Consider the following 27,232-nt stretch of genomic DNA (forward strand, 5'->3'; position numbering starts at 1 on the left):
GGGAGATTAGATCATCTCCTAGCGCCGGCTCTCTCTATACTGCAAATGGGTGCCAGGTCGCATCGACCCAGCTTACCCGTTTACACTGGCCGCAACCCGGGTCCTACCCGGGAACTACCCTGCAAGCTAGCCGGGTTGGATTTCCGGGTCACGGGGCTTGGGTTAACCCTTTGCCACTGAGCCACTCCCAGGTTATCACGACAATGAACCGGGTTTTAGCGGCAGTGGAAAAGGGGTATAACTAGACTGCGAAAGCTAAACCACCCCTCATTGTTTCTAGGGGATCCGGTCTGAAGATCGACAGTGTCTAGGTCGAGAATGTTTAGGCCGACCACTATAGGTCGACAATCACTAGGTCGACATGGATGGAAGGTCGACAGGGTTTCTAGGTCGACATGTGCTAGGTCGACAGGTCTAAAGGTCGACATGAGTTTTTCAATTTTTTTTCTTTTTTTTAATTTTTTCATACTTAACGATCCACGTGGACTACGATTGGAACGGTAAAGTGTGCCGAGCGAAGCGGTAGCGGAGCGAAGGCACCATGCCCGAAGCATGGCGAGCGAAGCGAGTCATGCGAGGGGACGCGGTGCACTAATTTGGGATCCCGGTCACTCTACGAAGAAAACGACACAAAATTAAATAAAAATCCTCATGTCGACCTTTAGACCTGTCGACCTAGCACGTCGACCTAGAAACCCTGTCGACCTTCCATCCATGTCGACCTATAGTGGTCGACCTAAACATTGTCGACCTAGACACTGTCGATTTGATGAACCACACCCGTTTCTAGGCCATTAATGTTGTCATGGGATGTAGTTCCTGACATACAGGATGCCAGCGGACAGAAAACCGGTGACGGAATGCCAACACTCGCTGGAATGCGGATGCCGGTATCCCCAACTTAAGTATGCCGGGGAGGGTTAGGCCGTGGAAAGGGAGGGATAGGGTTAGGCTGGGGAGGGGGGGTAGGGGGGGGAAGGGGAGTTGAGGGTTAGGAATAGGGTTACCTGAATTGAGAGCCCCTGTCGGGATTCTGACCGCCGGCATCCCATAACCAACCCGTCGCCATAGCTCGGGGAAAAGCAGATTCATGTCCCTGTCTTTGAGATAAATAGAAAAAAACAATTGGGGGAGAGAGGGGGGAATTCAATTAGGTGTGAGTTTGGTACTGCGAGCTGTAGTCACAGGGAACTTGCACTGCGAATTACATTCACAATTCAATTATAAACTCACATTTCTTTTTCAGAGTAAATTTGGGTGTTTTTGTTGATACCCTCGCCCCCGAGCAGGTGAAAAGGTGGGGAAGTCTTCATTTCAAGGTGAAAATGTCGGGACTTGCTTCAGAACCCCTCGGACACCCCCACCGCCAACCCCAATAACTAAGTAGGAATTTGGAAGTTTACAATTAGGCAAATTGTGCAAATAATTACATCATTATTGCAGTAAATATAATAATTGCCTCAAATTCCCCCAAAACAACTTTTTCTTCGTTAGTTCATGCACCAAAAATGTAATTATTTCAGTGAAAAGCAAATTTTTTGATTTTTTTGTTTGTTTCACAACTGCCCTCAGAGAATGCTGGGTATTGTAGTTCCACAGTTTATACAATACCTTCCCTGTGAGGTGTACGGGTGAGGCGCACTTATTACTAGACTATAGTAGCAGGGACCATGTGTGAGTGACAGCAGGGCCCGGGATGACGTCACATGGGCGGGGCAGAGCTGGTCGCAGTGTGGGCGAGGCTATCTGTTGTCATGGACATCGGTCAAGAACTACTTCCGGTCTTATCTATGGTTACCAGGAACGCTCATTCCGACTTCCGGTGATGTCTGTTGCCATAGTAACCAGCGCAGCCAGCAACGAGGTGAGAGCGATGTGTCCTGTGCTATATATATATATATATATATATATATATATATATACTGTGTACACTAATTCTTACTGTATATACTGTTACTGCTGTAAGTAGCCTTATATACAGTACTGATACTACTTTAAGCTATATAAGCATTCTATATATATTATGTACACTAGTGCTATATTTACTGATACTACTATTATATTCACTGATACTATATAAACTGATATTATGCTACATATACTATATTCACTAATACTTTATATACTGATACTACTGTAAACTATATAATCATTATACTACATATACTATGTACACTAATACCTTATATACTGATACTACTATAAGATACATTAATGCTATATACATTGATACTGTATACACTATGTACCAGTGACGTGCGGTGGGGGGTTAGCCAGTGCCTCCTGAGCCATTTAGCTCACCGCACGTCCCTGCTATGTACACTAATGCTTTATATACTGATACTACTGTAAACTATACACACTGATGCTATATAAATTGACACTATATACTATGTGTATATACTGATATTTTCTCTGACGTCCTAGTGGATGCTGGGTACTCCGTAAGGACCATGGGGATAGACGGGCTCCGCAGGAGACTGGGCACTCTAAAGAAAGATTTAGGTCTACCTGGTGTGCACTGGCTCCTCCCCCTATGACCCTCCTCCAAGCCTCAGTTAGATTTCTGTGCCCGGCCGAGCTGGATGCACACTAGGGGCTCTCCTGAGCTCCTAGGAAGAAAGTATATGTTAGGTTTTTTATTTTCAGTGAGACCTGCTGGCAACAGGCTCACTGCATCGAGGGACTAAGGGGAGAAGAAGCGAACCTACCTAAGTGGTGGTAGCTTGGGCTTCTTAGGCTACTTGATACCATTAGCTCCAGAGGGATCGAACACAGGACCCGACCTCGTCGTCCGTTCCCGGAGCCGCGCCGCCGTCCCCCTTACAGAGCCAGAAGCAAGAAGGTCCGGAAAATCGGCGGCTGAAGACTTCTGTCTTCTCCAAGGTAGCGCACAGCACTGCAGCTGTGCGCCATTGCTCCTCATGCACACCACACACTGCGGTCACTGATGGGTGCAGGGCGCTGGGGGGGGGGGGCGCCCTGAGCAGCAATATTAACACCTTGGCTGGCGAACTGGCACCATATATAGCCGAAGGGGCTATATGGGTGCTTATTAACCCCTGCCAGAACTTTTACAATAGCGGGAGAAAGCCCGCCGAAAAGGGGCGGAGCCATCTCCCTCAGCACACTGGCGCCATTTTTCCTTCACAGTTCCGCTGGAAGGATCGTTCCCTGGCTCTCCCCTGCAGTCCTGCACTACAGAAAGGGTAAAAAAAGATAGGGGGGGCACAAATTAGGCGCAGTATAAATATATTATGCAGATATAAGGGGAAAACACGTTTTTATAGGTGATATCCCTGTGATATATAGCGCTCTGGTGTGTGCTGGCATACTCTCCCTCCGTCTCCCCAAAGGGCTTTGTGGGGTCCTGTCCTCTGTAAGAGCATTCCCTGTGTGTCTGCTGTGTGTCGGTACTGCGGTGTCGACATGTATGAGGAGCAAAATGATGTGGAGGCGGAGCAAATGCCTGTGAATGTGATGTCACCCCCTGCGTGGTCGACACCTGTGTGGTTGGACTTATGGAAGGAATTGCGTGAAAGTGTCAATTCCTTACACAAAAGGTTTGACGACATAGGACAGCCGGCTACGCAGCTTGTGCCTGTTCCAGCGTCTCAAATGTCATCAGGGGCTTTAAAACGCCCGCTACCTCAGGTGACAGATACAGACGTCGACACGGATACCGACTCCAGTGTCGACGATGATGAGACTAGTGTACCCTCCAATAGGTCCACCCGTTACATGATTGAGGCAATGAAAAATGTTTTGCACATTTCTGATAATACCCCAGGTACCACAAAAAAGGGTATTATGTTTGGTGAGAAAAAACTACCTGTAGTTTTTCCTACATCTGAGGAATTAAATGAGGTGTGTGAGGAAGCGTGGACTTCCCCCGATAAGAAATTGATAATTTCAAAACGGTTATTGGCAGCGTACCCTTTCCCGCTAGAGGATAGGTCACGTTGGGAAACACCCCCTAGGGTAGATAAGGCGCTGACACGCTTATCAAAGAAGGTGGCACTACCGTCTCCGGATACGGCTACCCTGAAGGAACCTGCTGATAGAAAGCAGGAAGCTACCCTAAAAGCTATTTACACACACACGGGCATTATATTGCGACCAGCGATTGCATCAGCTTGGATGTGCAGTGCTGCTGCTGCGTGGTCAGATTCCCTGTCGGATAATATTGATACCATGGATAGGGACAATATTTTGCTGACGATTGAGCATATAAAAGATGCAGTCTTATACATGCGTGATGCACAGAGGGATATTTGCCGGCTGGCATCAAGAATAAGCGCTATGTCCATTGCCGCCAGAAGGGGGTTATGGACTCGGCAATGGTCTGGCGATGCCGACTCTAAGCGGCACATGGAAGTACAGGTTCAGATTTGTGGTACAGGACTGTCACTATCAGTTCCAGATGCTGCCGTTTGGGTTATCCACGGCACCGAGGGTCTTTACCAAGGTAATGGCCGAAATGATGATACTCCTTCGCAAGAAGGGAGTTTTAATTATCCCGTACTTGGACGATCTGCTGATAAAGGCGAGGTCCAAGGAACAGTTGGTAGTGGGGGTAGCGCTTTCTCGGGAAGTGCTACAACAGCACGGCTGGATTCTCAATATTCCAAAGTCACAGCTGGTCCCGACGACACGTCTTCTGTTCCTGGGAATGATTCTGGACACAGACCAGAAAAGAGTGTTTCTTCCAGTGGAAAAAGCCGAGGAGTTGTCATCTCTAGTCAGAGACATCCTAAAACCGGGACAGGTGTCGGTACATCAATGCACACGAGTCCTGGGAAAAATGGTAGCTTCGTACGAGGCGATTCCATTCGGAAGGTTCCACGCAAGGACTTTCCAGTGGGACCTGTTGGACAAATGGTCCGGGTCCCATCTCCAGATGCAACAGCGAATAACCCTGTCGGCAAGGACCAGGGTGTCGCTGCTGTGGTGGCTGCAGAGGGCTCATCTACTAGAGGGCCGCAGATTCGGAATACAGGACTGGGTCCTGGTGACCACGGATGCCAGCCTTCGGGGCTGGGGTGCAGTCACACAGGGAAGAAATTTCCAAGGACTGTGGTCAAATCAGGAGATTTCGCTTCACATAAATATTCTGGAGCTAAGGGCCATTTACAATGCCCTAAGCCAAGCAAGGCCCCTGCTTCAGAACCGGCCGGTACTGATCCAATCAGACAACATCACGGCGGTCGCCCATGTAAACAGACAGGGCGGCACAAGAAGCAGGAGGGCAATGGCAGAAGTCACAAGGATTCTCCGATGGGCAGAGAATCATGTGTTAGCACTGACAGCAGTGTTCATTCCGGGAGTGGACAACTGGGAAGCAGACTTCCTCAGCAGGCACGACCTCCACCCGGGAGAATGGGGACTTCATCCAGAAGTCTTCCAGATGCTGGTAAACCGTTGGGAAAAACCACAGGTGGACATGATGGCGTCCCGCCTCAACAAAAAGCTAAAAAGATATTGCGCCAGGTCAAGGGACCCTCAGGCGATCGCTGTGGACGCTCTAGTGACACCGTGGGTGTACCAGTCGGTTTATGTGTTTCCTCCTCTACCTCTCATACCCAAAGTACTGAGAATAATAAGAAAGCGAGGAGTGAGAACTATTCTCGTGGCTCCGGATTGGCCAAGAAGAGCTTGGTACCCGGAGCTTCAAGAGATGCTTGCAGAGGACCCTTGGCCTCTGCCGCTCAGACAAGACCTGCTGCAGCAGGGACCCTGTCTGTTCCAAGACTTACCGCGGCTGCGTTTGACGGCATGGCGGTTGAACGCCGGATCCTAAAGGAAAAAGGCATTCCGGAGGAAGTCATCCCTACCCTGATCAAGGCCAGGAAGGATGTCACCGCAAAACATTATCACCGCATTTGGCGAAAATATGTTGCTTGGTGTGAGGCCAAGAAGGCCCCAATGGAGGAATTTCAACTGGGTCGATTCCTGCATTTCCTGCAAGCAGGTGTGACGTTGGGCCTCAAATTGGGGTCCATTAAGGTCCAGATCTCGGCCCTGTCTATTTTCTTCCAGAAAGAACTGGCTTCACTGCCTGAAGTTCAGACTTTTGTCAAGGGAGTTCTGCATATTCAGCCTCCTTTTGTGCCCCCAGTGGCACCTTGGGATCTCAATGTGGTTTTGGAGTTTCTGAAATCACATTGGTTTGAGCCACTTAAGACTGTGGATTTAAAATATCTCACGTGGAAAGTGGTTATGTTGTTGGCTCTGGCTTCGGCCAGACGTGTGTCAGAATTGGCGGCTTTGTCATGTAAAAGCCCCTATCTGATTTTCCATATGGATAGGGCAGAGTTGAGGACTCGTCCTCAGTTTCTCCCGAAGGTGGTATCAGCTTTTCACTTGAACCAACCTATTGTGGTGCCTGCGGCTACTAGGGACTTGGAGGATTCCAAGTTTCTGTACGTAGTCAGGGCCCTGAAAATTTATATTTCCAGGACGGCTGGAGTCAGGAAAACTGACTCGCTGTTTATTTTATATGCACCCAACAAGCTGGGTGCACCTGCTTCTAAGCAGACTATCGCGCGCTGGATTTGTAGCGCTATTCAGCTGGCGCATTCTGCGGTGGGACTACCGCAGCCTAAATCTGTAAAAGCCCATTCCACAAGGAAGGTGGGCTCATCTTGGGCGGCTGCCCGAGGGGTCTCGGCTTTACAACTTTGCCGAGCTGCTACTTGGTCAGGGGCAAACACGTTTGCAAAATTTTATAAATTTGATACCCTGGCTGAGGAGGACCTGGAGTTCTCTCATTCGGTGCTGCAGAGTCATCCGCACTCTCCCGCCCGTTTGGGAGCTTTGGTATAATCCCCATGGTCTTTACGGAGTACCCAGCATCCACTAGGACGTCAGAGAAAATAAGATTTTACTCACCGGTAAATCTATTTCTCGTAGTCCGTAGTGGATGCTGGGCACCCATCCCAAGTGCGGATTTTCTGCAATACTTGTAAATAGTTATTGTTACAAAAATCGGGTTGTTATTGCGAGCCATCTGTTCAGAGGCTCCATTGTTATCATATTGTTAACCGGGGTTCCTATCACGAGTTATATGGTGTGATTGGTGTGGCTGGTATGAGTCTTACCCGGGATTCAAAATCCTTCCTTATTGTGTCAGCTCTTCCGGGCACAGTGTCCTAACTGAGGCTTGGAGGAGGGTCATAGGGGGAGGAGCCAGTGCACACCAGGTAGACCTAAATCTTTCTTTAGAGTGCCCAGTCTCCTGCGGAGCCCGTCTATCCCCATGGTCCTTACGGAGTACCCAGCATCCACTACGGACTACGAGAAATAGATTTACCGGTGAGTAAAATCTTATTATATACGCTAACACTGTATAAACTGCAGTAACTCTGCTCCCTGCCTCTCCCTGATACTGTATACATACCTCCTAACATGACCATCTCCGGGAGGGACAGAATGCTCTGCGCCTGACGTATAAGGAGCTAACTTCAGCCTCGTCTGCTCCTGGACTTTTCTCTCAATGTATGATTGCCATCACCTGTGCTGTAACACCTTTCTTATCCATTAACCTGTTCAACACAGGTGCCGGCAATCATAAATTAAAAGTCCAGAAGCAGAGCATTGTGTCCCTCCTGGACAGTAACTCTGCTCCCTGTCTCCTCCGCCTTCCTCTGATACTGTGTGTACTGCAGTAACTCTGCTCCCTGTCTCCTCCGCCTTCCTCTGATACTGTGTGTACTGCAGTAACTCTGCTCCCTGTCTCCTCCGCCTCCCCCCGATACTGTATGTACTGCAGTAACTCTGCTCCCTGTCTCCTCCGCCTCCCCCCGATACTGTATGTGCTGCAGTAACTCTGCTCCCTGTCTCCCCGATACTGTATGTACTGCAGTAACTCCGCTCCCTGTCTCCTCCGCCTTCCTCTGATACTGTGTGTACTGCAGTAACTCTGCTCCCTGTCTCCTCCGCCTCCCTCTGATACTGTATGTACTGCAGTAACTCTGCTCCCTGTCTCCTCCGCCTCCCCCCGATACTGTATGTACTGCAGTAACTCTGCTCCCTGTCTCCTCCGCCTCCCCCCGATACTGTATGTGCTGCAGTAACTCTGCTCCCTGTCTCCCCCTGATACTGTATGTACTGCAGTAACTCCGCTCCCTGTCTCCTCCACCTCCCCCGATACTGTATGTACTGCAGTAACTCCGCTTCCTGTCTCCTCCACCTCCCCCGATACTGTATGTACTGCAGTAACTCTGCTCCCTGTCTCCTCCGCCTCCCCGATACTGTATGTACTGCAGTAACTCTGCTTCCTGTCTCCTCCGCCTCCTCCCGATACTGTATTTACTGCAGTAACTCTGCTTCCTGTCTCCTCCGCCTCCCCCCGATACTGTATTTACTGCAGTAACTCTGCTTCCTGTCTCCTCCGCCTCCCCCCGATACTGTATTTACTGCAGTAACTCTGCTTCCTGTCTCCTCTGCCTCCCCCTGGTACTGTATGTACTGCAGTAACTCTGCTCCCTGTCTTCTCCGCCTCCCTCCGATACTGTATGTACTGCAGTAACTCTGCTCCCTATCTCCTCTGCCTCCCCCTGATACTGTATGTACTGCAGTAACTCTGCTCTCTATCTCCTCTGCCTCACCCCGATACTGTATGTACTGCAGTAACTCTGCTCCATCTCCTCTGCCTCCTTCCAATACTGTATGTACTGCATATAATGCAGTAATATTGTTTCCTATCTCCCCTGCTTCCCACTGATACTATATATATTGCAGTAATAGTGCTCCCTATCTCCTCCGCCTCCTCCTGATACTGTATGTACTGCAGTAACTCTGCTCCCTGTCTCCTCCGGCTCACTCTGATACTGTATGCACTGCAGTAAATCTGCTCCCTGTCTCCGCCTCCCTCCGATACTGTATATACTGCAGTAACTCTGCTCCCTGTCTCCTCCGCCTCCCCCCGATACTGTATGTACTGCAGTAACTCTGCTCCCTGTCTCCTCGCCTCCCTCCGATACTGTATATACTGCAGTAACTCTGCTCCCTGTCTCCTCCCCCTCCCCCTGATACTGTATGTATTGCAGTAACTCTGCTCCTTGTCTCCTCATATCCTCCGCCCCCCCCTCCCCCTGATACTGTATGTACTGCAGTAACTCTGCTCCGCCTCCTCCGCCTCCCCGTTACTGTATGTACTGCAGTAACTCTGCTCCATGTCTCCTCTGCCTCCCCCTGATACTGTATGTACTGCAGTTACTCTGCTCCGTCTCCTCCGCCTCCCCGTTACTGTATGTACTGCAGTAACTCTGCTCTCTATCTCCTTTGCCTCCCCCCGATACTGTATGTACTGCAGTAACTCTGCTCCGTCTCCTCTGCCTCCCCCCAATACTGTATGTACTGCATATAATGCAGTAATATTGTTCCCTATCTCCCCTGCTTCCCACTGATACTATATATATTGCAGTAATAGTGCTCCCTATCTCCTCCGCCTCCCCCTGATACTGTATGTACTGCAGTAACTCTGCTCCCTGTCTCCTCCGACTCACTCTGATACTGTATGCACTGCAGTAAATCTGCTCCCTGTCTCCGCCTCCCTCCGATACTGTATATACTGCAGTAACTCTGCTCCCTGTCTCCTCCGCCTCCCCCCGATACTGTATGTACTGCAGTAACTCTGCTCCCTGTCTCCTCCGCCTCCCTCCGATACTGTATATACTGCAGTAACTCTGCTCCCTGTCTCCTCCCCCTCCCCCTGATACTGTATGTATTGCAGTAACTCTGCTCCTTGTCTCCTCATATCCTCCGCCCCCCCCTCCCCCTGATACGGTATGTACTGCAGTAACTCTGCTCCGTCTCCTCCGCCTCCCCGTTACTGTATGTACTGCAGTAACTCTGCTCTCTATCTCCTTTGCCTCCCCCCGATACTGTATGTACTGCAGTAACTCTGCTCTGTTTCCTCTGCCTCCCCCCAATAATGTATGTACTGCATATAATGCAGTAATATTGTTACCTATCTCCCCTGCTTCCCACTGATACTATATATATTGCAGTAATAGTGCTCCCTATCTCCTCCGCCTCCCCCTGATACTGTATGAACTGCAGTAACTCTGCTCCCTGTCTCCTCCGACTCCCTCTGATACTGTATGTACTGCAGTAACTCTGCTCCCTGTCTCCACCTCCCTCCGATACTGTATATACTGCAGTAACTCTGCTCCCTGTCTCCTCCGCCTCCCCCCGATACTGTATGTACTGCAGTAACTCTGCTCCCTGTCTCCTCCGCCTCCCTCCGATACTGTATATACTGCAGTAACTCTGCACCCTGTCTCCTCCCCCTCCCCCTGATACTGTATGTATTGCAGTAACTCTGCTCCGTCTCCTCCGCCTCCCCGTTACTGTATGTACTGCAGTAACTCTGCTCCCTGTCTCCTCTGCCTCCCCCTGATACTGTATGTACTGCAGTAAATCTGCTCTTGTCTCCTCATATCATCCGCCCCCCCTCACCCTGATACTGTATGTACTGCAGTAACTCTGCTCCGTCTCCTCCGCCTCCCCGTTACTGTATGTACTGCAGTAACTCTGCTCCCTGTCTCCTCTGCCTCCCCCTGATACTGTATGTACTGCAGTAAATCTGCTCTTGTCTCCTCATATCATCCGCCCCCCCTCACCCTGATACTGTATGTACTGCAGTAACTCTGCTCCGTCTCCTCCGCCTCCCCGTTACTGTATGTACTGCAGTAACTCTGCTCCCTGTCTCCTCTGCCTCCCCCTGATACTGTATGTACTGCAGTAAATCTGCTCCGTCTCATCCGCCTCCCCGTTACTGTATGTACTGCAGTAACTCTGCTCCCTGTCTCCTCTGCCTCCCCTGATACTGTATGTACTGCAGTAACTCTGCTCTGTCTCCTCCGCCTCCCCGTTACTGTATGTACTGAAGTAACTCTGCTCCGTCTCCTCTCCGATACTGTATGTACTGCAGTAACTCTGCTCTCTATCTCCTCTGCCTCACCCCGATACTGTATGTGCTGTAGTAACTCTGCTCCGTCTCCTCTGCCTCCCCCTGATACTGTATGTACTGCAGTAACTCTGCTCCCTGTCTCCTCCGCCTCCCCCTGATACTGTATGTACTGCAGTAACTCTGCTCCCTGTCTCCTCCACCTCCCCCGATACTGTATGTACTGCAGTAACTCTGCTCCCTGTCTCCCCCTGATACTGTATGTACTGCAGTAACTCTGCTCCCTGTCTCCTCCGCCTCCCCCTGATACGGTATGTACTGCAGTAACTCTGCTTCCTGTCTCCTCCGCCTCCTCCCGATACTGTATTTACTGCAGTAACTCTGCTTCCTGTCTCCTCCGCCTCCCCCCGATACTGTATTTACTACAATAACTCTGCATCCTGTCTCCTCCGCCTCCCCCCGATACTGTATTTACTGCAGTAACTCTGCTTCCTGTCTCCTCTGCCTCCCCCTGGTACTGTATGTACTGCAGTAACTCTGCTCCCTGTCTTCTCCGCCTCCCTCCGATACTGTATGTACTGCATTAACTCTGCTCCCTATCTCCTCTGCCTCCCCCTGATACTGTATGTACTGCAGTAACTCTGCTCCCTGTCTCCTCCGCCTCCCCGTTACTGTATGTGCTGCAGTAACTCTGCTCCCTGTCTCCTCCGCCTCCCCCTGTTACTGTATGTACTGCAGTAACTTTGCTCTCTATCTTCTCTGCCTCCCCCCGATACTGTATGTACTGCAGTAACTCTGCTCCGTCTCCTCTGCCTCCCCCCAATACTGTATGTACTGCATATAATGCAGTAATATTGTTCCCTATCTCCCCTGCTTCCCACTGATACTATATATATTGCAGTAATAGTGCTCCCTATCTCCTCCGCCTCCCCCTGATACTGTATGTACTGCAGTAACTCTGCTCCCTGTCTCCTCCGACTCACTCTGATACTGTATGTACTGCAGTAAATCTGCTCCCTGTCTCCGCCTCCCTCCGATACTGTATATACTGCAGTAACTCTGCTCCCTGTCTCCTCCGCCTCCCCCCGATACTGTATGTACTGCAGTAACTCTGCTCCCTGTCTCCTCCGCCTCCCTCCGATACTGTATATACTGCAGTAACTCTGCTCCCTGTCTCCTCCCCCTCCCCCTGATACTGTATGTATTGCAGTAACTCTGCTCCTTGTCTCCTCATATCCTCCGCCCCCCCTCCCCCTGATACTGTATGTACTGCAGTAACTCTGCTCCATCTCCTCCGCCTCCCCGTTACTGTATGTACTGCAGTAACTCTGCTCTCTATCTCCTCTGCCTCCCCCCGATACTGTATGTACTGCAGTAACTCTGCTCCGTCTCCTCTGCCTCCCCCCAATACTGTATGTACTGCATATAATGCAGTAATATTGTTCCCTATCTCCCCTGCTTCCCACTGATACTATATATATTGCAGTAATAGTGCTCCCTATCTCCTCCGCCTCCCCCTGATGCTGTATGTACTGCAGTAACTCTGCTCCGTCTCCTCCGACTCCCTCTGATACTGTATGTACTGCAGTAAATCTGCTCCCTGTCTCCACCTCCCTCCGATACTGTATATACTGCAGTAACTCTGCTCCCTGTCTCCTCCGCCTCCCCCCGATACTGTATGTACTGCAGTAACTCTGCTCCCTGTCTCCTCCGCCTCCCTCCGATACTGTATATACTGCAGTAACTCTGATCCCTGTCTCCTCCCCCTCCCCGATACTGTATGTATTGCAGTAACTCTGCTCCTTGTCGCCTCATATCCTCGGCTCCCCCCTCCCCCTGATACTGTATGTACTGCAGTAACTCTGCTCCGTCTCCTCCGCCTCCCCGTTACTGTATGTACTGCAGTAACTCTGCTCCCTGTCTCCTCTGCCTCCCCCTGATACTGTATGTACTGCAGTAAATCTGCTCCGTCTCATCCGCCTCCCCGTTACTGTATGTACTGCAGTAACTCTGCTCCCTGTCTCCTCTGCCTCCCCCTGATACTGTATGTACTGCAGTAACTCTGCTCTGTCTCTTCCGCCTCCCCGTTACTGTATGTACTGCAGTAACTCTGCTCCGTCTCCTCTGCCTCCTCCCCGATACTGTATGTACTGCAGTAACTCTGCTCCATCTCCTCTGCCTCCCCCTGATACTGTATGTACTGCAGTAACTCTGCTCCGTCTCCTCTGCCTCCTCCCGTTACTGTATGTACTGCAGTAACTCTGCTCCCTGACTCCTCTGCCTCCCCCTGATACTGTATGTACTGCAGTAACTCTGCTCTGTCTCCTCCGCCTCCCTGTTACTGTATGTACTGCAGTAACTCTGCTCCGTCTCCTCTGCCTCCCTCTGATACTGTATGTACTGCAGTAACTCTGCTCCCTGTCTCCTCCGCCTCCCCGATACTGTATGTACTGCAGTAACTCTGCTCCCTGTCTCCTCCGCCTCCCTCTGATACTGTATGTACTGCAGTAACTCCGCTCCCTGTCTCCTCCACCTCCCCCTGATACTGTATGTGCTGCAGTAACTCTGCTCCATCTCCTCCGCCTCCTCCCGATACTGTATGTACTGCATATAATACAGTAATATTGTTCCGTCTCCCCTGCTTCCCACTGATACTATATATACTGCAGTAATAGTGCTTCCTATCTCCTCTGCCTTCTCATCTGATATTATATATACTGCAGTAACACTGCTCCCTAACTCCTCTGCTTCCCACTGATACTGTATATACTACAGTAATACTGCTCCCTACGGTCCGTCAAAATGGATCTATGAAAATGTTTGTTTCTGCCATTAATGTACCATGGGGGTCATTCCGAGTTGTTCGCTCGCTAGCTGCTTTTAGCAGCTTTGCACACGCTAAGCCGCCGCCTACTGGGAGTGAATCTTAGCATATTAAAATTGCGAACGAAAGATTAGCAGAATTGCGAATAGACACTTCTTAGCAGTTTCTGAGTAGCTCCAGACTTACTCGGCATCTGCGATCAGTAAAGTGCTTGTCGTTCCTGGTTTGACGTCACAAACACACCCAGCGTTCGCCCAGACACTCCCCCGTTTCTCCAGCCACTCCCACGTTTTTCCCAGAAACGGTAGCGTTTTTTCGCACACACCCATAAAACGGCCTGTTTCCGCCCAGAACCACCCACTTCCTGTCAATCACATTACGATCATCAGAACGAAGAAAAAACCTTGTAATGCCGTGAGTAAAATTCCTAACTGCATAGTAAATTTACTTGGCGCAGTCGCACTGCGGACATTGCGCATGCGCATTAGCGACTATTCGCTCCGTTGCGACAAAAAAATAACGAGCGAACAACTCGGAATGACCCCCCATATTCCACCTCTTATTATTTGAATAATTTCATATGTCTTTGTTGTCTGTGCTCTCAGGAGATGTCAGACACTGAAGACGAGGGTTTGGAGGAGGGACAGGAGGCTGAGGAGCCTGCAGAAGAGACAAATGAAGACATCGAGGAAGGAGACGAGGAGCACAAGAGAGAAGACAAGGATGAGGAGGAGAATGAGGAAGAAGAACCGGAAGTAGAAGAGGTGATGGCAGAATATATGGAAGATCCCATGTGTTACAGTCACAGGACGGAGTTTTATACGTATCACCTACATACAGGGAAACAGTATTAGCTCACCATGGATGTATTGCCTGATTGACACCACAGACTGAATGCCCAGGAATATGGGCCCACCCATAAATATAGCTGCTTCCACCGTATGTCGGGGGTTGGCAGAACAATGATTGAAATAAGCAGTTTGGGGAACATATTTAGCAATTGCGCATTAGCCTGATGCTTTGCAATGTTGTGAAACGCGTCTTCTGCATTTATCACTTGCTCATGCAGTGATGCTATATGCATGAAATGTAAGGACAATCGCCACAGACAGGCAAACGCTTGCATTAGTGTAAGGTAGTAAACTGGCTGCTGCGTGCGTACGGGAAAGTGCCCACAGATGCGTCAGACTTGGCCACATTGGGCCTTATTCAGAGTTAGCTGTAAGAGCAATTGAGGGAAATATACTCCCGGAACAAACCATGGTGCAGTGAGAGGGAAGCAAATGCAATTATCTTTTTGCATGCAGGTAATATACTGGCTGCGTCTGCACGTAGTGAACAAATACCAGGCAGCTTGCTTTATACACTGACAAATTAGAACAATCCTGTAGTCCAGCGATAGGGCAGAATAAAAGGACTATACACTCTTTGGCCCACTATACACACATAGGTACAGAGTAATAATGAAGTTGCAATAGAAGGTACAGTTATAATTAGTCTTTGCAAGAGTGCTAATATCAGAGGTATAGGGGGGAATTCAATTGTGGGGGAAGGATGTGAATTGCCTTTGCCGTGGTGTTTAAACACTGACAACCTTCTCGCACATTTCACATGGCCGATTCACGCAAAAATGCTTGCTGCCCTATGTAGTAGCGAACACTTTTGTGCAAGAGCTGTCGCTGCCGTAAAGCAAAGCAACTGCTGCGCTAATTTGGCAGGGTGCATACATCTGCCCACAATTGAATTCCCACCATAATCTCAGTACATAAGGAGCAGTCTCTGTGGGTTTGGTATGTAACCGACAGCGGCATCCCAACACTAAAGATCTGAACACCAGACCCTCCCACACCCCTACCCTAACCCTCGGGGGGCGGCAGCTATGGCTAACCCTCCGGGGGTAGGCGGTTACGGCTAACCATCGGGGGTGACGGCTATGTCTAACCACCACACCCCGAAACCCCCCCCACCCCTCTGCTCCCTAACTCTAAGCTGTCCGCCCATACTTACCTTCGTAATGCCGGCAGTCTGTATTCCGGCGCCGGTCTCCTGAGTTGTGTCGGGATTCCGGCATTTGTAACACCCCGTCTCTATGGCCCATTTACTAACATTGCATTTAGGTGAAACATTTGCCCTGAACCAGACAATCATTGTCCACTTGCACTAAAGTGTCAAGCTGCTTCCAGTTTCGCACTGTGACCACCGTTGCAAAACCATTGTGGCACACGCGCAGTGCGACTCAGATCATGTGCATTGCGAACAGTTTCCGCCCGCCTCTAAATCAGGCCCAGAGGAGATTATGATTACTCTCAACAGCAGAGCAATAATTGCGTGACACCACGGTAGTCACAGGTAACAGATCCGTGTAGTGGCGTGTTAGCGGGTGATGACTGTGTCGTCGTCTCTTACAGCCTCCTCCCCATGTGCCGCTGACTGAAGAAATGCTTAAGGAAGCCCTGTCTCTACTATGTAAGACTGGAAACGGACTGGCTCATGCCTACGTCAAACTGGAAGTCAATGATTTGTAAGTAAAAATCATTCAACTCTAACTGGTGATTTATCATTACCTGTTCTCTTCTTCTGCCTTACACTCCTGTCTTACACTACTACTACTGACAGACCCTACTCCTGCCTTACTCACACTACAACAGAGAGTCCCCACTCCTGCCTTACTCACACTACTACTACTGACAGACCCTACTCCTGCCTTACTCACACTACTACTACTGACAATCCCTACTCCTGCCTTACTCACACTACTACTACTACTGACAATCCCTACTCCTGCCTTACTCACACTACTACTACTGACAGACCCTACTCCTGCCTTACTCACACTACTACTACTGACAGACCCTACTCCTCCCTTACTCACACTACTACTACTGACAGACCCTACTCCTGCCTTACTCACACTACTACTACTGACAGACCCTACTCCTCCCTTACTCACACTACTACTACTGACAGACCCTACTCCTGCCTTACTCACACTACTACTACACAGAGTCCCGACTCCTGCCTTACTCACACTACTACTACTACTGACAGACCCTACTCCTGCCTTACTCACACTAATACTACTACAGAGAGTCCGCATTCCTGCCTTATTCACTTTACTACTACTGGTAGACCCTACTCCTGCCTTACTCACATTACGACTACAGACAGTCCCCACTCCTGCCCTACTCACACTACTACTACAGAGAGTCCCCACTTCTGCCTTACTCACACTACTACTACAGAGAGTCCCCACTCCTGCCTTACTCACACTACTACTACTGACAGACCCTACTCCTACCTTACTCACACTACTACTACAGAGAGTCCCCACTCCTGCCTTACTCACACTACTACTACTGACAGACCCTACTCCTACCTTACTCACACTACTACTACAGACAGTCCCCACTCCTACCTTACTCACACTACTGCTACTATAGACAGTACCAACTCCTGCCTTACTCACACTACTGCTACAGTCCCCACTCCTGCCTTACTCACACTACTACTACTGTAGACAGTTCACACTCCTGCGTTTCTCACACTACTACTATTACTACAGATAGTGCCCACTCATGCCTTACTCACACTAATACTACTGACAGACCCTACTACTACCACCTTACTCATACTACTACTACACACAGTCCCCACTCCTGCCTTACTCACACTACTACTACAGACAGTCCCCACTCCTACCTTACTCACACTACTACTACTACTACTACTACTACTACTACTACTACTACTATAGACAGTACCCACTCCTACCTTACTCACACTACTACTACAGTCCCCACTCCTGCCTTACTCACACTACTACTATTACTACAGATAGTGCCCACTGCTGCCTTACTCACACTACTACTACTACAGAGAGTCCCCACTCCTGCCTTACACTACTACTTTCTTTTTCATCCACTAGGGGTCACTGGAGTACTCTTGGGATATGGACGGTTTCCGTAGGAACAAGGCACTGAATATTAAAATTTAGAACTCTCCTCCCCTCCATATCCCAGAGTACCTCAGTGTTTTTTCTGTGCTTCTCGTAGCAACAGGGCTTGTGTGGAGCTTAACCACACTACTTTGAATATTTTAATTTTTTTTTTTCTACTTTTACATTTTTTGCTCACAGCACATCCCTTCCCAGTTTCTGTAAAAACTTGGGTCCGGGATAGTGCCGCTGCACGGAGCAGCGCATGGCGTGTCGGTCCTCACAAAGAGCACCCTCACAGCCACACGCAGCTCATTCCCTGACTGCTGCTACAGCTGGACAGAGCTTACAGATAGAAGCCCCGTCACAGCCTTCGCCTCTGGAGTCAGGTATGCTTGGGGTACGGGGCGATCAGCGCACGCTGCCGCCCCGCTGTTGGGGGGACACTGGTCACTGACGCCGCTCTCACTGCGCCCGCAACCGCCTCTCCTGACAGGCGCCCCGGCAACCGCTCCGAGCAGCGCCGCCTCCACCGCTGAGACCCGCCGGCCGCCGCGCTCACCTGCCGCTCGCACCCGCCGGCCGCCGCTCACACCCGCCGGCCGCCGCTGTAGGACCGCGCTCCATTACAGCGCTCCCCGGCTCCCTGCACCCTGATTGCGCTGGGAGTGAGATACCCGCGCCCCGGTAATTCCCGCTCAGACAGCGGTACACGGGCCACGGGGGAGGGAGCAGAAGGGGGGGGGAGATGACATTAGCGGAGGGCTGCATAAGGGGGGTGACATTGATGAAATAGGCTGTTAAGCCTATATTACAGGGTTGGCTGCACTTGTTACATATACCCTGCACTGTGAGGCATGGTGGCCATTTTAATCTTGCTTCCTGTCTTCCAGTTTGTGATTCCAGAACGTTCCTGTACTACATCTCTACTCCACCGGAGGCGCAGGGGTGTAGGTGGGAATTTGGGATCAGTTTCATATAGTACTGGCCACGTGCACTACACTTTGCCAGATATATATATATATATATATATATATAAATATATATATATAGAGACACCTTAGTACTATTTACTGAGTCGTGCAGGTTGTCTGTCTTTGTATGTTGTATTGTCTGTCTGCATAATGAGTAAGGCACCGGCAAAACCAAAAAAGCACTGCCATGTCTGTGACAGTGTGTTACCGGATGGTTCTACCACATGCGCAGTATGTTTTGTGGATTCAGCTTCTAATACAATCTCTGCTCCGCTGTCTAAGCCGGTTTCATCCCCGGACCCTCCATGGGCTATGCTAGCTGATGTCATGGCTGGATTGCAATCAGAATTGTCCGCCGCTCGACGGGAGCAGGAAGCGGCAAGATCTGAGTCTAGGGTGAGACCGCTAGGACTACCGGAGGGGTCTCAGCCTTGCCAACAGTCTAAGTCCATTTTGGGTAGTAGGGATAAATTTACTTTGTCTTATGATTTCTGCTATGTTACAGTCTGATGATTCTATGCCAGACCTCACTGCGCAAGATGACGGTGAGGAGGGCGAAGTAGACCAGCAGTCCGATAGTGAAGATTTTGACAGCCCAGGCATTGATAATCTCATCAGAGCGGTGCGTCAGTCTCTGAGGTTTACAGAATCTGAGGAGCCTCTGACAAATGATGAAGTCGTCTTTGCTAAACGACAGAGGACTCCGATGTGTTTTCCGGTTTCGGAATCTCTCCACTTAACTGACAATTTTTCCCTTCAAAAGCATTAATAACATTGTTTTATAATATTTATTTTATTTAATGAAGATGAAAAAGTTTTTTTTTAAATATTTAAACATTATATTATGCACATCTGCAGAACGGATCTCCTCGTCAAAAACGGGGGGACAGGGTGGGACGGCGCAGTCGCATGAGATCTGTCCATGCCAGTTAAGTGGTTTTAATAAGATGTTACTGGAAACACGAAAGAATCCGGATAAACGGTTTTCTATACCTCGCAGATTTAAGTCTAGTTACCCGTTTCCGGAGTCTGTGACAGCTACATGGGAGAATCCGCCATTGGTGGATTCGTCTGTGTCTAAACTTACAAAGAAATTAACCATACCAGTACTAACGGCTACTACGCTTAAAGACCCTTCAGACCGTAAAATTGAAGCTATGCTAAAATCCATGTATATTGCAGCAGGAGTGTTGCTTAGACCTGAGTTGGTTGGCATTTGGGTAACTAAGGCGCTCATGGTATGGATAACAGAACTCAAGTCTGCCCTACATGACGATCACCGCTGATCAAATCTGGGAAGCTGCTGATTCTCTATGTACAGCTTCTACTGACGTCTGTCAGCTCACTTCTCGCCTTTCATCGTCGCTAGTTGCAGCACGACGAGCACTCTGGCTGCGCTCTTGGCAAGCGGAGGCGGAGGTCAAAAGAGGTATAGAGGCGTTACCTTACGGTGGCGAGAAGTTGTTTGGTCCTGAAATGGACAAATGGATTGCTGAGGTAAGTCTGTTTTTGAGGTATAGAGGCGTTACCTTACGGTGGCGAGAAGTTGTTTGGTCCTGAAATGGACAAATGGATTGCTGTGGTAAGTCTGTTTTCTTACCATTGCCTCCAACGGCGCCTAGGCGGAAATACTCGGGCCCGGCGTTCAAATCCTTTCGGCCTCAGCCCTTTCGAGGCCGTGGTAGGGGACCAGGTCGAGGGCGTGGTTTCCAACAAACCAACGCCAGTCGTCAAGACGCTAAGGTCACCGACAAGCCAGTGGCATGACGGACTCCCAGCCCATCTTGGATCTCCAGTTGTGGGAGCACGCCTTCAGACGTTCCATTTGGCGTGGTTCCAGACGTCCACAGATGGGTGGATCCGCAATTTAGTGCTCAAAGGTTACAAAATAGAGTTCGACTGTCTCCCGCCACTGCGGTTTTTCAAGACAGGACTGCCTGTGTCGGACGACAAACGGGCGGTTCTGCAACTTGCCATTCAGTCTCTGCTGGAGTCAGCAGTTTTGATTCCGGTCCCTGTACACCAACAGGGGCAGAGTTATTATTCCAGTCTGTTTGTGGTACCAAAGCCGGATGGCTCGGTCAGGCCAATATTGAACTTAAAGGGCCTCAATCAGTACATCACTTACTACAGATTCAAGATGGAATCTCTGCGGTCGGTAATTGCAGGTTTAGAGCCACAGGAATTCATGATTGCGCTGGATCTCAAAGATGCGTATTTACACATTCCGATTTGGCCACCTCATCAGAGGTTCTTGCGGTTTGCAATCCGGCAGAACCATTACCAGTTTCAGGCTCTACCGTTTGGCCTCTCGTCAGCGCCTCGGGTATTCACCAAAGTGATATCTGTGATGATAGCTCATCTCAGATCCCTGGGAGTGATAATAGTTCCGTACTTGGACGATCTGCTCATCAAAGCTTCGTCTCAACAGATGCTCCAACAACATGCGTTGCTAACGTACGATGTCCTAGTTCAGCACGGTTGGATTGTCAACTCCAAGAAATCACATCTGATTCCGTCTCAACGACTGACATTCCTAGGTATGATTCTCGATACGGTAAATCAAAGAATTTACCTACCAGAACAGAAAGTACAGATCATTCGTCATCTGGTTCGACTGGTGCTCAAGCCACGCACAGTCTCGGTACATTTGTGCATTCGCCTCTTAGGCACAATGGTGGCGGCTTTCGAAGCGCTTCAGTTCGGGAGACTTCACTCACGTCCTTTTCAACTGGATGTGCTCGCACAGTGGTCGGGCTCGCATCTGTAGATTCACCATAGAGTGAGGTTGTCGCCACGGGCCAGGGTATCTCTACTCTGATGGCTCAATGTACACAATCTGACCGCAGGGAAACGGTTCGGCGCCTGGAATTGGATAATTCTAACGACGGACGCGAGTCTCTGAGGTTGGGGAGCTGTAGTTCAAAATTGTCAGCTCCAGGGTCTCTGGGCGGCTCACGAAAGATTGCTGTCTATAAATGTCCTGGAACTCCGGGCAATTTACAATGCGCTACGACAAGCAGTGCACATTCTTCGGTCTCAGCCTGTCCAGGTGCAGTCGGACAATGCGACGGCGGTCGCATACATCAACAAACAAGGAGGAACGAGAAGCCGCATGGCAATGCGAGAAGTAGCTCGAATCCTCAATTGGGCCGAGCGTCACCAAGTGATGTTGTCGGCAGTGTTCATTCCGGGAGTGGACAACTGGGAGGCGGATTGTCTCAGCCGTCGGGATTTTCATCCAGGAGAATGGGCATTACATCCAGAAGTGTTTCACATGTTGGCCCAGAGGTGGGGTTACCCTCAAGTGGACCTGATGGCATCTCGCCACAATCACCAAACGCCCCAGTATGTGTCCAGAACGCGAGATCCAAAGGCAGTGGCGGTGGATGCTCTCACCGTAGCGTGGCCGTACAGCCTCGTGTACCTGTTTCCACCGTTTCCGCTGCTCTCTCTGTTGCTAAAACGGATCAAAAGAGAGTCCGTCACAGTCATAGTGGCGCCTCATTGGCCTCGGAGAGCTTGGTTCTCGGATCTCCGAGGACTACTCGCAGACGAGCCTTGGCCGCTCCCACTTCGTCCGGACCTGTCACAACAGGGTCCGTTCCTTTACCCCGATTTAGCGCGGCTGCGTTTGACGGGGTGGCTGTTGAGACCGCCCTCTTAAGGAGAGAGGGCATTCCAGAATCGGTTATACCAACCATGTTACGTGCCAGGAAGCCAGTTACGGCAGCTCATTATTACAGAATTTGGCGTGCCTATAAAGGTTGGTGTGAGGATCGGAAGTTTCCGACATCATCTTTCAAGTTATCCCGTCTTTTGTTATTTCTACAGACGGGGTTAGATGGAGGACTGCGTTTATCTACACTAAAGGTGCAGGTATCTGCTTTGTCAATTTACTTTCAAAGACGATTGGCTCTATTGCTGTCTGTACACACTTTTCTGCAAGGTGTCCTCAGAGTACAGCCTCCATTCATTCCACCTACAGCGCCATGGGACTTGAATCTGGTTTTAGATTTCTTACAGTCTTCATATTTTGAACCCTTACACCAAGTGGATATTAAGTTTCTCACTTGGAAAACAATTTTCCTACTAGCCTTGGCTTCGGCAAGGCGTGTTTCCGATTTGGGTGCCTTGTCATGCAAGCCACCGTATTTGGTGTTTCATGATGACAGAGCGGAACTTCGGACGAATCCCGCTTTCCTACCAAAGGTAGTGTCATCCTTTCACATCAATCAACCAATAGTAGTTCCTGTGTTGACAGGAAATTCTGGAACCTTGGATGTGGTACGCGCATTACGCGTTTATGTGCCCCGAACGTCTACAGTTCGTAAGACGGATACGTTGTTTGTTCTGTATGATGCTGCCAAGATGGGTTGGCCAGCTTCTAAGCAGACCTTATCCAGATGGATTAAACTGACCATACGTCAGGCTTACCTTCATGCTAGGTGACAGCCGCCTACATCAGTAACTGCTCATTCCACACGTTCTGTGGGAACTTCATGGGCAGCTGGTCGTGGGGCTTCTACGACGCAGCTTTGCCGTGCGGCTACCTGGTCATCCGTGCACACGTTTGTGCGCTTTTACAAGTTTGATACGTTTGCGGCATCAGCATCTAGCTTTGGCCGCCTAGTGTTACAGGTGCCAAACTGCTCTCCCGCCCACGGGGGAAGCTTTGGTACGTCCCAAGAGTACTCCAGTGACCCCTAGTGGATGAAAAAGAAAATAGGATTTTGGTACTTACCAGGTAAATCCTTTTCTCTAACGTCCTAAGTGGATGCTGGGGACTCCGTAAGGACCATGGGGAATAGCGGCTCCGCAGGAGACTGGGCACATCTAAAGAAAGCTTTAGGACTATCTGGTGTGCACTGGCTCCTCCCCCTATGACCCTCCTCCAAGCCTCAGTTAGATCTCTGTGCCCGAACGAGAAGGGTGCACACTAGGGGCTCTCCTGAGCTTCTTAGTGAAAGTTTTAGTTTAGGTTTTTTATTTTCAGTGAGACCTGCTGGCAACAGGCTCACTGCATCGAGGGACTAAGGGGAGAAGAAGCGAACTCACCTGCGTGCAGAGTGGATTGGGCTTCTTAGGCTACTGGACATTAGCTCCAGAGGGACGATCACAGGCCCAGCTTGGATGGGTCCCAGAGCCGCGCCGCCGGCCCCCTTACAGAGCCAGAAGGCAGAAGAGGTCCGGAAAATCGGCGGCAGAAGACGTCCTGTCTTCAACAAGGTAGCGCACAGCACTGCAGCTGTGCGCCATTGCTCTCAGCACACTTCACACTTCGGTCACTGAGGGTGCAGGGCGCTGGGGGGGGGCGCCCTGAGACGCAATAAAAACACCTTGGATGGCAAAAAAATGCATCACATATAGCTCCTGGGCTATATGGATGCATTTAATCCCTGCCAGAATACATAGAAAAACGGGGGATAAGGCCGCCGATAAGGGGGCGGAGCCTATCTCCTCAGCACACTGGCGCCATTTTCCCTCACAGCTCCGTTGGAGGGAAGCTCCCTGGCTCTCCCCTGCAGTCACTACACTACAGAAAGGGTTAAAAAAGAGAGGGGGGCACTAATTAGGCGCAGTATTAACTATACAGCAGCTATAAGGGGAAAAACACTTATATAAGGTTATCCCTGTATATATATAGCGCTCTGGTGTGTGCTGGCAAACTCTCCCTCTGTCTCCCCAAAGGGCTAGTGGGGTCCTGTCCTCTATCAGAGCATTCCCTGTGTGTGTGCTGTATGTCGGTACTTTTGTGTCGACATGTATGAGGAGAAAAATGATGTGGAGACGGAGCAGATTGCCTGTAATAGTGATGTCACCCCCTAGGGGGTCGACACCTGTGTGGATGAACTGTTGGAAGGAATTACGTGACAGTGTTAGCTCTGTATAAAAGACAGTGGTTGACATGAGACAGCCGGCTACTCAGCTTGTGCCTGTCCAGACGTCTCATAGGCCGTCAGGGGCTCTAAAGCGCCCGTTACCTCAGATGGCAGATATAGACGCCGACACGGATACTGACTCCAGTGTCGACGGTGAAGAGACGAATGTGACTTCCAGTAGGGCCACACGTTACATGATTGAGGCAATGAAAAATGTTTTACACATTTCTGATAATACGAGTACCACCAAAAAAGGGGTATTATGTTCGGTGAGGAAAAACTACCTGTAGTTTTCCTGAATCTGAGAAATTAAATGAGGTGTGTGATGATGCGTAGGTTTCCCCCGATAACAACTGATAATTTCTGAATGCTATTGGCATTATATCCTTTCCCGCCAGAGGTTAGGGTGCGTTGGGAAACACCCCCTAGGGTGGATAAAGCGCTCACACGCTTGTAAGGGCTCTACCTTCGCCTGAGATGGCCGCCCTTAAGGATCCTGCTGATAGAAAGCAGGAGGGTATCCTAAAAGGTATTTACACACATACTGGTGTTATACTGCGACCAGCAATCGCCTCAGCCTGGATGTGCAGTGCTGGGTTGGCGTGGTCGGATTCCCTGACTGAAAATATTGATACCCTAGATAGGGACAGTATATTTTTGCCTATAGAGCATTTAAAAGATGCATTTCTATATATGCGTGATGCACAGCGGAATAATTGCCGACTGGCATCAAGTCTAAGCGCGTTGTCCATTTCTACCAGTAGAGGGTTATGGACACGTCAGTGGTCAGGTGATGCGTATTCCAAACGGCATTTGGAAGTATTGCTTTATTAAGAGGAGTTATTTGGGGTCGGTCTTTCAGACCTGGTGGCCACGGCAACAGCTGGGAATTCCACGTTTGTACCCCAGGTCGCCTCTCAACATGAGAAGACGCCGTATTATCAGGCGCAGTCTTTTCGTGGACAAGCAGGCAAAAGGTTCCTCATTTCTGCCCCGTGACAGAGGGAGAGGAAAAAGGCTGCAGAAATCAGCCAGTTCCCAGGAACAGAAACCCTCTCCCGCCTCTGCCAAGCCCTCAGTATACGCTGGGGCTTTACAAGCAGAATCAGGCACGGTGGGGGGCCCGTCTCAATGAATTTCAGCGCGCAGTGGGCTCACTCGCAAGTAGACCCCTGGATCCTTCAGGTGATATCTCAGGGGTACAAATTAGAATTCGAGACGTCTCCCCCTCGCCGTTTCCTAAAGTCGGCTTTACCGATGTCTCCTTCTGACAGGGAGACAGTTTTGGAAGCCATTCACAAGCTGTATTCCCAGCAGGTGATAATCAAGATACCCCTCCTGCAACAGGGAACGGGGTATTATTCCACACTGTTGTGGTACCGAAGCCAGACGGCTCGGTGAGACCGATTCTAAATCTAAAATCTTTGAACACTTACATACAGAGGTTCAAATTCAAGATTGAGTCACTCAGAGCAGTGATTGCGAACCTGGAAGAAGGGGACTACATGATGTCTCGGGACATCAAGGATGCTTACCTTCATGTCAAAAATTTACCCTTCTCACCAAGGGTACCTCAGGTTTATGGTACAGAACTGTCACTATCAGTTCAGACGCTGCCGTATGGATGGTCCACGGCACCCCGGGTCTTTACCAAGGTAATGGCCGAAATGATGATATTCCTTTGAAGGAAGTGAATTTTAGTTATCCTTTACTTGGACAATTCCCTGATAAGGGTAAGATCCAGGGAACAGTTGGAGGTCGGTGTAGCACTATCTCAGGTAGTGTTGCGGCAGCACGATTGGATTCTCAATATTCCAAAATCGCACCTGGTTCCGACGACGTGTCTTCTGTTCCTAGGGATGATCCTGGACACAGTCCAGAAAAAGGTGTTTCTCCCGGAGGAGAAAGCCAGGGAGTTATCCGAGCTAGTCAGGAACCTCCTAAAACCGAGCCAAGTCTCAGTGCATCAATGCACAAGGGTTCTGAGTAAAATGGTGGCTTCCTACGAAGCAATCCCATTCGGCAGATTCCACGCAAGAACTTTCCAGTGGGACCTGCTGGACAAATGGTCCGGGTCGCATCTTCAGATGCATCAGCGGATAACCCTGTCACCAAGGACAAGTGTGTCCCTCCTGTGGTGGTTGCAGAGTGCTCATCTTCTAGAGGGCCGCAGATTAGGCATTCAGGACTGGGTCCTGGTGACCACGGATGCCAGCCTGCGAGGCTGGGGAGCAGTCACACAGGGAAGGAATATCCAGGGCTTATGGTCAAGCCTGGAGACATCACTTCACATAAATATCCTGAAGCTAAGGGACATTTACAATGCTCTAAGCTTAGCAAGACCTCTGCTTCAAGGTCAGCCAGTGTTGATCCAGTCGGACAACATCACGGCAGTCACCCACGTAAACAGACAGGGTGGCACAAGAAGCAGGAGGGCAATGGCAGAAGCTGCAAGGATTCTTCGCTGGGCGGAAAATCATGTGATAGCACTGTCAGCAGTATTCATTCCGGGAGTGGACAACTGGGAAGCAGACTTCCTCAGCACGACCTCCACCCGGGAGAGTGGGGACTTCACCCAGAAGTCTTCCACATGATTAAAAACTCGACAGGTATTGCGCCAGGTCCAGGGACCCTCAGGCAATAAGCTGTAGACGCTCTGGTAACACCGTGGGTGTACCAGTCAGGGTATGTGTTCCCTCCTCT

General features: G+C 49.9%; 1 protein-coding gene across 1 annotated transcript in view; it reads left to right on the forward strand.

Moving 5' to 3' along the window:
* Positions 1 to 1,767: 1,767 nt before the first annotated feature.
* The window catches only part of LRRC23 (leucine rich repeat containing 23), a 44,094-nt gene continuing 18,629 nt past the window's right edge, over positions 1,768 to 27,232 (forward strand). Inside the window, exons 1-3 of the mRNA XM_063962482.1 lie at positions 1,768 to 1,864; positions 14,345 to 14,503; positions 16,148 to 16,260. Coding sequence (XP_063818552.1) covers positions 1,826 to 1,864; positions 14,345 to 14,503; positions 16,148 to 16,260 — 311 coding nt within the window. The 5' untranslated portion in view covers positions 1,768 to 1,825. The remainder of the gene's footprint in view (positions 1,865 to 14,344; positions 14,504 to 16,147; positions 16,261 to 27,232) is intronic.

Source organism: Pseudophryne corroboree, chromosome 3, assembly GCF_028390025.1.
Source record: "Pseudophryne corroboree isolate aPseCor3 chromosome 3, aPseCor3.hap2, whole genome shotgun sequence".
Lineage (NCBI taxonomy): Eukaryota > Metazoa > Chordata > Amphibia > Anura > Myobatrachidae > Pseudophryne > Pseudophryne corroboree.